A 13,384-nucleotide genomic window follows, 5' to 3' on the forward strand; every position below is an offset into this window, starting at 1 on the left:
ATTGATTATGAAAAAAGTATGATGATTGTAAGATGTATGTGAAAATATAAATATTATTTATTTTAAGTAACATCATTACCTGTGAAATAAAGACAATCATGTAGATTGTTATTATGTGTTAATGTAAATGTGATTTTTAAGTCATATTATTTCTTTTTTATTAAAGAAAAAACACAGTGGTTTTAAAATAATGTAAAAGTGTAAATATATTTTATAAGTAATATTATGGCCTTTTAATTAAATAAAAAGCATATTAATTGTAAAATAAATGTGAAAATGTTAATAGAATGTATTTGTGTTTTAATTAAATATTGTAAAATGTATTTGAAAAACATGTATAGAAAATATTTTGTGAGTAGTATATTTGTCCTATAAATTATTTTCAAAAAACATGTCAAATATATGTTAAAATGTAAAAATATGTTTTAGGTCACCATCTTGCCTGATGTTAATTAAAGAACAAACATGATGATTTTAAAGTATATGTGAAAAGAAATGTATACATATCTTGTAAGGTATATGTTTTGCCTGCTGATGATCTAATGATAGTAGATATGTGAATAAGCCTAGGAGCCCTTATCAGATGCCAGATGAAACATCTGTAACACATCTGCCTCCTTCTTCGTGCTGCTCTATTAATCATCGATGGCGGTGGATGCGATGGAGTTGTTGAGCTGCGTCCCGGCGGTAGCGAGCGAGGCGGACGTCCCGGTGTAGGCCCCGTCCCGCGGTTTGGCTCTCGGCTTCATCATGTCCTCTCGGTTCTGCTCGGGCTTCAGCAGCAGGACGTAACACTTGGGCAGGAAGATGCAGGTCAGCAGGCCGAAGCTCGACGCCAGGATGGCAAAGATCTGCACTGCCACCATGAACTTCCCCCGAGTGCTGAGGTACGCCGGGACGAAGGAGATCCACACGATGAAGAAGACGAGCATGCCGAAGGTCACAGACTTCGCCTCGCTGGAAGACAGAGTGAGAAACATACTGCTGACAAAGAAATGTTCTTTACAACAAAATGGCTTAAAGAGGACATATTCTGCTCATTTTCATATTCATATTTTGTGACACGTCTCCATGCTTTAATGTTCAAAAAGCTCTTTATTTTTCTCATACTGCCTGTGCTGCAGCACCTCTGTTCACCCTCTGTCTGAAACCAGAGCCCAGTCTGCTCTGATTGGTTAGCTGCTTGGCTCTGTTGTGATTGGTAGACCGCTTAGAGATCAAGTAAAATGTGTTTGAGCGCTAGCCAATAGAAACGAGAGTGTTACATAGTGATGTCACTTTGTTCGGGAAGTAAACAAAGGTGTCAAATTGTGGTGTTTAAGGCAGGGGGGGGGAGTGTGTATCTGGATGGGAACGCAGGGATTTTAGCCTTTGCAGACCATTAACATGCACTAAAACCCCTAGAACACACTACAGGAAAGGGGAAAAAGCTCGATTTTCTCTCTAGGTTTTTGGTGTGTTTCCTACCCGAAGTGATCCTCCAGTTTGCGGGCGATGAAGGCGAAGACGAAGGCCAGCAGAGCCAGTATCATGTCATAACCGAAGATACAACAGATGAAGATCACTGAGCCTTCATCACACTCCAGAATGATCTTTATGTTCTGAGTGGAGGTGTTCTCCACGGGGTGCGGAGGCAGGATGATGAGCCACACTGTGCAAGCTACAGCCTGAAGTACAAGAAGAAGGTTGGGTAAGACAGTTCATAACAATATCAGGGAATTATTTCATTATTAAGTGATGCAACCTAGCAGCAAAAACACATTTACAGAAATTACAAATAGCTCAAAACAAGGCTGCCAGACTAGCTCTCCACTGTTCGAAGCGCACTCATATTGGAGTTATGCATAGAAGCCTATCATGGCTTCCAGTTGAGAAACATCTGCAATCTCGTGTTATTACTTTTCTAAAAAATGTCCAATTTAGCAAAAAAACACTGTATTTTTATGATCAAATAGTTTACACAAGAGACGAGCATGACCATAAGACTAGACAAGCTACATCAGGCCATCTACTGGCACCTAAACCCAGGACACATCTTCTGAAATCTTCTGTGTCTTATAGAGCTATAAGGGAATGGAACTCATTGCCAAACTACCTTACTGAAATAGAGTCCAGAGCCTCTTTCAAGAAGAGACTGAAGGGCCATCGACTAATGACCATGTACCCTTGTGAGCTGTGAACCCTAATTTAATTTGATCGCATGTTGTTGATGATATTGGTGATGTTTTTAATGTTGTTAATGATGTCAGGACTTATGTCCTAAATGTTGTTGTATTATTGTTGTATTATTGTTGTATTGTTTTAAGTGTCGGACCCCAGGAAGAGTAGCTTTTGTCGAGAGCAAAAGCTAATGGGGATCCTTAATAAACATAAACATAAACCCCCCTGTTTCTCCAATGTGTTTATAATAATATGTATTTATATAGCAGCTTTCGTGCAAGACGCAGCCCAAAGTGCTTCACAGAGCAAGACAGGACACATTAAAAAAAAACAATGCGTAAAAAGAGTAAGGAACATAATTAGAAACAATATATAAAAACAACCAGAAAGAGTTAGATCACAAAACCATAAAACAGTCAAACATGAACAGTTGTGCCACTAAAATTACCCAAGATTAAAAAGATAAGTCTTTAATTTACTTTAAGGAGTTTGCTGTTCTAAGATCCAAGAGGAGGCCGGTCCACAGTTTGGGGACATGAAGGCAAAAAGCAGCCTCCCCAGATTTCTTGTGAAATACTTTAGGTACTTCTAAAGGAAAGGCAAAGGCATCTGAGTGTCCTTGTAGGACTATAAAATAAAAGGCAGTCACTGATGTATGTAGGGGCTAGGTTATGTAAAGCCTTAATTAATCATTAAAAGCACTTTAAAATAGCTGAAAGATAACGGTAACCAGCGCAGTGATGCCAGCACCCGGGAAATGTGTGTCTCTTAGTTAAAATCCTGGCAGCTACATTCTGAATGAATCACCTGTATTAATGTCGCCACAGCAGCTATCGCCCTCTGGTGGCCGCAGGTGATCCTGTCAGCCTCAGGGTCCGAGCAGGTGTTGGTATCAGTGTTGAGGGAGCTGGTTACTATGATGTCAGGAATGATGTTGTTTGCTGACTCAGCTGCTTCCCTTGCTGACTCAGCTGCTTCCTTCGCTGCTTTGGCTGCAGCTTTAGCTCTGAGTCGAGCCGCCTTCAGAACCCGAGCTCTCAGCATCAGGACAACCGTCTTACCTGAAACACACAGAGGTCAGTGATAGCAGTGGTGGGATGAATGAAGAACATTTACTGTACTTAAGTGCAATTTTGAGGTACTTGTATTTCCATTGTATGCTGCTTTATACTTTTTACTACACTATATATATATCATATGATAGCTTTAGTAACTTCACATATTCCGATTAGTAGCTACACAGAGGTGGAAGAAGTACTCAGATCTGGTACTTAAGTAAAAGTAGAAGTACCACAGTGTAAGAATACTCAGTTACAAGTAAAAGTTCTGCATTCAAAGTGTGACTCAAGTAAAATTTGAAAAGTATTAGCTTCAAAATATACTTAAAGTACCAAAAGTACTCATTATGCAGATTATTTGAAAGCAATAATATTAAGTTTAAATAGGTTGGACTTAATATTATTGAAACTAACTTAATACAGTTATCTGAAAGTTGTTGACATCATACATTGAATTAAAGTCAATGTTTCAGTTTATTCAGGACGTACAGTAATAAACATATTGTTTTTGTTGACAGTGCACGTACCCATGATGGAGGAGAGGCAGAGAGCGAAGCCCAGAGCGAGGCCCACCTGGCTGGTCATGCAGCTCCAGTGCTGAGGCTCCCCGAGGAAGACGATGGAGCAGAGGAAGGTCACCACCAGAGAGAGGAGCAGCGAGAAGCTCAGCAGAGCGTCGTTAGCTTTCACCAGCGGGGTGCCGAGGTTTACAAGCAACACCACCTGCATGAAGCAGATGAACAGAGAGAACATCACTTCAACCTCTGAAACTATAGATCTGATGCATCGCTGGGAATAACGGGGGAAAGAACTTGGGAAGAAGTGCGAAGTAGCATCAAATGAAAATACTCAAGTAAAATCCAAGTACACTGAAATAACGGAAATGTTGACTTTATTTAAATGTATTATGTCAACAAATTACTATAATTGTAATAGGTTAGTTGAAAGCAATAATATTAAGTTGAATCTAGTATTTTTTTGTTCAAACTTAATACTATTACTTTAAACTAACCTATTACAGTTATGTGTTATTTGTTGATATAATACATATAATTAAAGTTAATGTCTCAATTTTTTCTTTGTATTTCAAAATGTACATAAGAGTACTTCTTCTCACCCCGACAGCGATGGTGGTGAGCGCTCCGAAGGCCGAGATGGCGATGAGAGTGATGCCCAGCGGCTCTCCGAACGCCAGGAACTCGATGATTTTTGGTAGGCAGGCGTCATGAGCTTCATTGGACCACTCATCGTAAGTGCACAGGATGCATGCACGAGCGTCTGTCAGGGGGGGGGGGGGGGGGGGTAACAGCAAAGTTATATACAGTATATGTTGGTGTATTTGCAATTGCATGATTGTTGTCTTGTGAACAAACTGTAGCTGGCCGTCTCTGTGGTGATTGGTTGAACGCTTAGAGATGTCCCTTCCCCTAGCCTATCATGTACAATGTGTTGGAGCACAAGCCAATCGAAGCGCAAGTGTTACATAGTGATGTCACATGTTACAGAAGTAAACAAAGGAGTCCAATGGAGGCGTTTCAGGCAGTGGGGGGAGTTTGTGGGAGAGAAACTTGATGAAAATACAATATCCTCACTTTATCCACTAAGTTTTATATTACATTAATACTTCCAACCTTTCAGATAGATACCGTCATGTCTATAATGTGTAGTTTGAAGGCTGTTTACTGACTGGTTGCGTTGCTGATCTCTCCATCGGCACAGGGGATGCAGTCAAAGCAGCAGACCGGCTCTCCCTGCCGGATCCCCTTCCTGGTGCCCGGCTGGCAGTTCTCACTGCACACTGACCGAGGAGGCTGCCACACACACAGAAACACACTTAGATTAGTTGCACACTGAAAAACTACTGCAAAAAGTAGTTATCTGATGATACAAATAACATTAATAATACTGTTATAAACAAATCCTTTAGTTTTTTGTCTAAGTAGCCCTTGAGATGCTAACTCATGGGACGGCCTACATATGTCATCACTGCAGAACTCTTTTAGTAATGTTAAATTAGTTTCGATTCAAGATGCTGCGTACCTCCGTCCCTTCATCGTTCCACATGATGGAGTCATTCCTTAAAGTCATCCTGTCCTCAGGAGCTGCTGAGCCGTTGTAGTTCCCCACAGTGACGTAGGAAATCTCCCCATTACCGTCCACCTGCCAGTTGATGATATCATAGACGCCCTCTACATCCCCCTCCTCGAAGTACACCTCCTCGTCAGTGTGCGGCACTTTAAAGCGCACGTTCTTCAGGTAGTACATCAGCTGAGGGAGGGAGAGAGGGTCAGCGTTGGGAGGGTTACTTTAAAATGTAATCTGTTACAACCTCTAGTGTTGAATCCATTTTACACATGTGCCTTACTATAATCATCTAAAAACAGTTGTACACACACACACACACACACACACACACACACACACACACACACACACAGGTTTACCTGCCATGGCTCAAAGTTGCTGATGTTAGCACAGCTGCCCCCCACAAACGGCCCCTGTCCGTCCTCACAGTGCTCAAGGTTGTGCAGGGCGTTGGCCACAGCGTACACGGCTTTATACACACTGTGGGGACACATCATCATCATCATCATCAAACACACCATCATCCACATTTCCATCAGTATATTTTTATAATTTAAGGGTTAGTTCACCCAAATCACATCAAGAAAAACATGTAAGCCCCCTCCAGACTTAAGTAAAGTACATGGACCTTGGAAGTAGTACTTGAGTAAATGTACTTAGTTACTTCCACCGCAGAACATGAGTTATCCCTGTATTAGTGATGAGAGCAGAGGGAACTGACCTGTAGGTGATGCGTAGTTGGGACACATCAGAGTAGGTGTTACCCAGCAGGGCTATAGACTCCTCGCCTGTACACAGACCATCAGGGACCCCCCTCACCGCCCGGGGCATCGTGGCGTTCCCCTCCACCGCCCTCTGTCTGGCCTGCCGCACCGCTTTACTATAGTTCAATGTGCAGTTAAACAACTATAAAGGAAACATAAAATGGTCACAAACTTAACATTTTGAATCATCTCAATATCAAATGCAATGCAGAGCAATCAAAGACTAAATACATTTCAATAAGATGTTTTTACTTAAGTGTATTATGTAAAACAACAGAACAATTTGACCTTAAAGAAGAAACCAAGATATTGAGGATAAAAAATGTGTCCTCTGCTCAGAGATGTAACTGTAAGGGAATACAGTTACCTGTTTTGTGTCCTGATAATGTAATCCCGTTACATGTTATCCATTACTCCCAAAGCCTGATGCCAATGAGTGTTAATAGCTGAATTAACAAACCGTTTCCCAGAATTCCTCAGTGAGTGGGTCAGCGTAAGGGTCCATGTCCAGTAGATGGCGCTCAAGACCAGGGATGTCCGCCCTCTTCACCCCAAAGCCCAGGGTCCCACCCAGCACTGTGTTCACCTGGGGTCAAGACAGTGGTGGAAAGTAACTTAATCAATACTGTAATCAAGTGCTATTTTTAACATAATTGTTCTTCACTTGAGTATATCAATTTTATGCTACTTTATACTTCTACTCCATTACATTTCAGAGGCTAATATCTGGACTGAGCTCTCACCCCAGGCCGGTTGATGAGGGCGGAGGTGACCCACGCCTCGCTGGCGATCCAGGTTCGGTTGGTGACATTGTGCTGGAGCAGCTCCTGGATGAGGGGGCTGAGGTCCACGTCTGAAGAGAAGACCACGATGATCTTAGCTGTGTCCTCCACTATCGTCTGGACAATACGCTGGATGTCCTCTGGGGAACTCACCTGCGGTTTGGGAGGAAGGAAACAGACAATACAAATGAATATTAGTATGTAGTGCCTCTCCTGTGACATGTTTCCATGCTTTAATGTTCAAAAAGCCCTTCTTTGTGTTGAATCTACCAATGATAACACTAGAAATAATCCATTTGGTTGAAAAATGTTTTTTGCCATGGTACAGAAAGATGATCAGTATCGACTGATATAAAGTGATGTGACATGTTTCCATGCTTTAATGTTCAAAAGGCTCTTTCTTTTTCTCATACTGCCTGTGCTGCAGCACCTCTTTTCACCCTCTGTCTGAAACCAGAGCCCAGTCTGCTCTGATTGATTAGCTGGCCTGCTCTGTTATGATTGGTCAACCTCTGAGAGATGTTTCGCCCATTAACCTGTCATGTACAATATGTTGGAGCGCTAGCCAATAGAAGAGTGAGTGTTACATAGTGATGTCACTATGTTCAGGAAGTAAACAAAGGGACCCCTATAAGCTGCAATTTGTGTGTGTGTGTATGCGTGTGTGTTGAGGTTATTTGCCATGGTACAAGCAAAGCAGGTTTCAGTTTGCAAAGGGAGCAAGATGATTGAAGAATGATGGAAAAAGCTGTCACCTTGGGCAGGACCTCAGAGAAGGCGATGCAGACTCCAGCGTTCTCCACCTGCTCCGTGAAGTCTTTGATGGCGTACTTCCCGTAGTCGTCATCAGCAGCGATGGTGCCCACCCAGGTCCAGCCGAAGCGCAGCACCAGCTGGGCGATTGCTGTGGACTGGTGCTTGTCGTTGGGGATGGTCCTGAGGAAGGTAGGGAACTGGAACTTGTTTTCTAGGGCGGAGCAGGTTGAAGAGTAGCTGACCTGGAGGAGACACAAAAGAGAGCAGACCCAGGCAGTTTTTTTGCAATTTTGTTCTACATAATTCTCCGTTTGAATCTGTGTCTCAATACAGAATCATAATGGACCATTCTCCCTCTTGTAAGCTCAACATTCAACAACTTAAAAAAAAAAGAAAGGATACAATTTTACTTTGGAATTAAGAGAAGTCTTATTTTTCTTTTAAGGCCACAAAGAGACTTGTTGCTGCAGCCTTTATGTCTGTGCTAGACTATGGTGATGGTTGGTGATTGGCTAATGATTACACAAGCCAAAAAAATCGTTACGACATCATAAAGTGGCCAAAATCTGATCAGCTCATTTTCAGACAGGTTTTTATATAAATGGATCAGGACAAAAAGTGAGCGAATCTTTTTTCCTGAAACTTTTAGAATCTCTTTACACAGATGGGACACATGGTGATGTATAAAATACATGAAAAAGTGGATTTTGCATAATAGGTGACCGTTAAGGCCAGAAAGAGACTTGTTGCTGCGCCTTTATGTCTGTGCTAGACTCTGGTGATGTTGTTTATATGAATGTATCTTCTAAGCTCTTTGGATAGCATCTACCAAAGGTAAATACAATAAATAACAGTTGTTCCTTTCCTCTTGTCTTCCTCTAACCCCCCCTGGCCTACCTGAGGGAAGTGATACAGCCCGAGTATCCTGGCGGTGGCGATGGACAGGTCGGACCCCCCGGCCCCCACCAGAGCAGCCAGAGGGGCCCCTCCACCGCAGCGGTAGTTGGGCACGGCCTCGTCCTGGCCCGTCAGGTAGGTGAGGGTCCCCTCCACCGCCTTGGAGATGGTGAAGCACGAGTCGTAGATCACGTAGCCCAGGTCGGTGTTCGGCAGCAGCTCGGTCCTCCCGTTGATCTCGTTGATGGCAAACAGCATGGTCTGTGTCCAGCGGAAAGTACGGAAGTTAAACCTGGAGCATGATGGGAGATGTATTACATTAGACAGAGTACAAAAGAAAGAAAGAAAGAATTACTATCTTTATTATCAGGGTGTACCAAGAAGTCAGTCAAGTCGCTTCAGCTGATTCAAAATGCTGCAGCTCATGTACTAACCAGAGTTAGGAAAAGGGACCACATTACTCCTGTTCTGGCTGCCTTACACTGGCTCCCTATAGAACACAGGATAGAATTTAAAATTATTCTTCTCGCCTACAAAGCCCTTAATGGGCAGGCGCCATCTTACCTTAAAGAACTCATTATACCCTACTGTCCTACTAGGGCATTGCGTTCCAAGAATGCAGGGTTGTTGGTTGTTCCTAGAGTCTCTAAAAGAACAATGGGAGCCAGAGCCTTTTCTTATCAAGCTCCACATTTGTGGAATCAGCTTCCAGTTTGTGTTCGGGCGGCAGACACCCTATCCGTTTTTAAGAGTGCGCTTAAGACCTTCCTTTTTGATAAAGCTTATAGTTAGGGCTGATTAGATTCAGCCCCTAGTTTTGCTGATATAGGCTTAGTTTGTCGGGGGACATCTTACTTCTTCCTTCTCTCTGTCTATACCTGTGTACTCTCATGTTCCGATTAACCCAGCTTCCCCAAATGTCTTTCTTTTTGGTGTCTGTATACGCCGGGATCCGGAGTCATGGATGATCCTGCGCTCCTCTGTCCTGGATCGCAAGCCCTGGATCTTGAGTCGTGGCTGTGGTCCTGGATCATAGGTCCTGGATGGATATCCTCGTGGATTCATCTTCCTATTATACACACATGCATTTCCAAACATTTGGACTACCTATGTTGCAAATGTATTATCTTTTCAATTTACACACGGCATCTATTGCACGTCTGTCCGTCCTGGGAGAGGGATCCCTCCTCTGTTGCTCTCCCTGAGGTTTCTCCCATGCTCCCTTTAAACTGTGGGTTTTCTCTGGAAGTTTTTCCTTGTACGATGTGAGGGTCTAAGGACTGAGGGTGTCGTATTGTCATACTGATATTTTGTACAAACTGTAAAGTCCACTGAGACAAATGTAACATTTGTGATATTGGGCTATATAAATAAACATTGATTGATTGATTGAATTACAAATATTTGGTCGTAAAGCACTTTTAATATACAGGATGCAGCTCAAAGTACTTTAACAATATGGCAAGAAATGAAATTCAGGTCCAAGCTTTTAAGCACACATGCAGCATAAATGATGAACAAGATTTCAAGGAATACAAGGAGGAAAAAATAATAAAGAGAATTGAAAAGGAATATATGAAATAATAATAATAATCACACATTTCACAAAGTGCAACCCCCATGAGACACAATTATTAAATATATTTGTTTACACTATACAATTAAATAATAAGAACAAATATTTTCAAAAAGATAAAAAGACATCAATTAAAGTTGCTGTTTTTAGCTGTTGTTTAAAAATATGTATTGTATAGAGCAAAATTGTAATACTTGCTGACTGGTGTATCGTGACTACTCTTGATGTTATTACCTAAATGAGCCACGAGAGGACATATCACACACTTGCTGATTATTGTTGCATATTAAAGGCCTGCCTCCATAATGATATGTGCTACTGAGGCTAATTGGTCCCAGGGGTGCTGCCCTGCTCCATCTTAATTAAATTAAATCATGGAATTATTTAAGTTTCAGGAATTTAAAAATAATATAACTTCACTGAAATATTCTAACAATAATGTATCACAGTGATGACAGCTGAACTCACCCCTCACACCCCGAGGAGACGGGCAGCCTCGAAGTGTTTCCATCACTGGAGCTGGTGCGTTTATGGACAGGAAACATCCCGCCAACAACCACCTTCTTCTTATCCACATCCTTGTAGCCGCTCAGGTTGAACTTGGCCTTCAGCTTGCATGTAGATTCTGAAGCAACAGATCTGTAAAAGCATAAAAAGGCACATAATCCGAGCAAAAGGCGACCGGTTTCCATGCTATATGTGCAGAAAAAAAGAGAGTGTGTGGCGGACAGGAAGAAGACAGCTAAGTGTGACAGGTGTGTTATCTTCTCTCCAGGGGCAGAGATGCACCAGGTAACATGGGAACACAAATAGGGAGGAGGATTCTGGGAGAGGGCTCTTAATGTGTGTTAACACCAGGGTTGAGAGTGCTACTGTAAATATGTTTTCCCTTACAATTACTATCTACCTGTAAAACATATTTTAATCAGTAACCTAATCTGAATATCACATTTTAAATGTAACCTGACCTCAATATCAAATGCAGATCAAATCAATAAAATAATAATAAATATCAATAAGATGTTTTTACTGACCTGTATTATCTTAGAAAAAAAGAAACCGATATATTTAGGGTCAAAAATGTTTAATTTATAGGAAAAGCTGCCTTTCATTCAGCATATTCAGGCAGTAGGCTATACACAATGAAACACATGAGCACATACTACAGTTTAAAGAAGCAGAAATAAGTATTATCACAGCTGACAGAGAAGAAATACAATCTGATCCTTTTACGACAAACCCTCTCTCAATGAAAACATCCTCCCCTCTGTCATGAACCTTGGAGTGACCTTCACTAGCACATTTAAATTCGTCAAGCAGGTCAGCACCGTAGTCAAATCCTGCTTTTTTTAAATAAGACTATTGGCCAAGACCAAGTCGTATTGATCTTTTAAAGTCCTAGAAAGGGTTATTAATGCCTTTGTAACCTCGAGACTGGATTACTGTAACGCTCTATACGTGGGTATGGACCAGGCCTCAATTAAACGCCTGCAGCTTGTCCAAAACGCAGCTGCACGTCTTCTGACTGGCCAAAAAAAGCGTGACCACATCACCCCAATTCTGGCCTCCAATTCTATTCCGAATTGATTTTAAAATCATTTTATTTGTTTTTAAAGCACTAAATGGGCTGGCTCCGGCCTATATAGCCAAACTCCTCCATCGCTACACCCAGCCAGAGCTGATAGTGCCCAAGACCAGGCTCAAAACCAGAGGTCACCTTCGCAGCAGCTGGCCCCAGGCTCTGGAACACTCTGCCCCTCCATGTGAGGTCGGCCCAGACCCTAGGGGTTTTTAAATCTACACTTAAGACACACTTCTTCTCCCTGGCCTTCTAGTCAGAGCGGAGCATGACTCCTGACTATTCCCTGTGTTGTTTATATATCTGTTGTAATTTATTGTCTTTTATTGTGATTGTAGTAATGTGTTTTTATTACATGTACAGCACTTTGGCCTGACCAAAAATCGCTTTTAAATGTGCTTTATAAATAAAACTTGATTTGATTTGAACCTAATATGCTCTTTTTAGTTTTTTAATAACATTGTAATCCTGCTAGAAATCCACAATTTTTAGAAATGTAACAGTAATCTGATAATCAGCCTGTAAGGGAATACAGCTACTTTTTTTGTATCCTAATTACATTATCCAGTTACATCCCCAAGCCTGATCGGTACAATCTCATTAATAGAGTGTAGTTACTTTGTTTTGTCTCCATCTAAGAGCACAAACTGGACCCTGGACCACCAACAAATGTAATCAAATGTCTCGTATTCAGATGTATTTATTTCCTCCTCTACATATAAACCAGTGCATCAGTCTGCACACCAGTCAGCTGCTGAGGATAATCTGCCACAGGCCGTCGGTTAATTGGCAGCTGCATGTGGTAACTGTTCCAAAATACTGCCCTGTCCCCTGAGTGTGTGTCTGCGTGTGTTGATGGCTGACTAAACTTGTCTGATCTTGTTTATAAGTCAGAGGGGAGGAACACACACCTGAACCCCCCCGCACACACAGGGACATCTGCAGGGTTACCGACTGCACACAAATAGGATACAGTCCAAAACGTCTTTTAACAATCTGTCTGTTTACAGTAGTGTAAATGTCACTGGTATTAAAGGAATGGGACTAAAGGGAGGCTGCTGATGGTGAATGCGTGACTGTTTGACTGCAGCTTGTGATCCGTCTCAGGCACATGAGACGTCTGACTAGCACTGATGACTTCTGCGAGAAATCAATTAGGTCGAGACATTTTCTAAATGTACTCTTTCTGCCCTTGCAGACATCTGTAAAGAGGAGCATGGTTAAATAGAAAAATGTGCATAAACAACCATTGTAAGTTTTGAATACATCTTAATTTAAGGAGGTCCCATTATGCTTTTCCTGTAGTGTGTTATATAAGTTTTGGTGTGTAAATGGTCTGCAAAGGCTAAAATCCCTGTGTTCCCTCCAGAGAGTTTCTCTCCCACCCCCCCTCCCTCCTATGTAACACTCTACTATTAGCTAGGCTACCAACACATTGCACATGATAGGCTAAGGGGCGGGACATCTCCTTAGTGGACAACTTAGCCGGTCAGCAAACCAATCAGAGCAGACTGGGCTCTGGTTTCAGACAGAGGGTGAAAAGAGGAGCTGCAGCACAGGCTGTATGAGAAAAATAAAGAGCTTTTTGAACATTAAAGCATGGAAACGTGTCACAGTGGAGGAACTAAATATGAACCTGAAAATAAGCAGAATAAGGGCCCTTTAATAAAAGCCGCATCTACTTTTACATGTACTTAGAATCAGATCCATGACTTAAAAAAATAACA

At 41.9% G+C, this 13,384-nt stretch overlaps 1 protein-coding gene across 1 annotated transcript; it reads right to left on the bottom strand.

The window, feature by feature from the left end:
- Window positions 1–635: 635 nt before the first annotated feature.
- On the bottom strand, window positions 636–12,456 carry LOC117551668 (vomeronasal type-2 receptor 1). The gene is made up of 15 exons (XM_034224626.1): window positions 12,402–12,456; window positions 10,547–10,703; window positions 8,503–8,794; window positions 7,605–7,847; window positions 6,811–7,002; window positions 6,528–6,653; window positions 6,025–6,209; window positions 5,663–5,783; window positions 5,259–5,486; window positions 4,906–5,029; window positions 4,336–4,496; window positions 3,746–3,941; window positions 2,968–3,221; window positions 1,468–1,667; window positions 636–957 (listed from the first exon to the last, which is right to left on the bottom strand). Exons 1-15 carry the CDS (start codon window positions 12,454–12,456, stop codon window positions 636–638), a joined length of 2,856 nt encoding a protein of 951 aa, XP_034080517.1.
- Window positions 12,457–13,384: the final 928 nt, after the last annotated feature.

Source organism: Gymnodraco acuticeps, unplaced genomic scaffold, assembly GCF_902827175.1.
Source record: "Gymnodraco acuticeps unplaced genomic scaffold, fGymAcu1.1, whole genome shotgun sequence".
In the NCBI taxonomy this organism is placed as follows: domain Eukaryota; kingdom Metazoa; phylum Chordata; class Actinopteri; order Perciformes; family Bathydraconidae; genus Gymnodraco; species Gymnodraco acuticeps.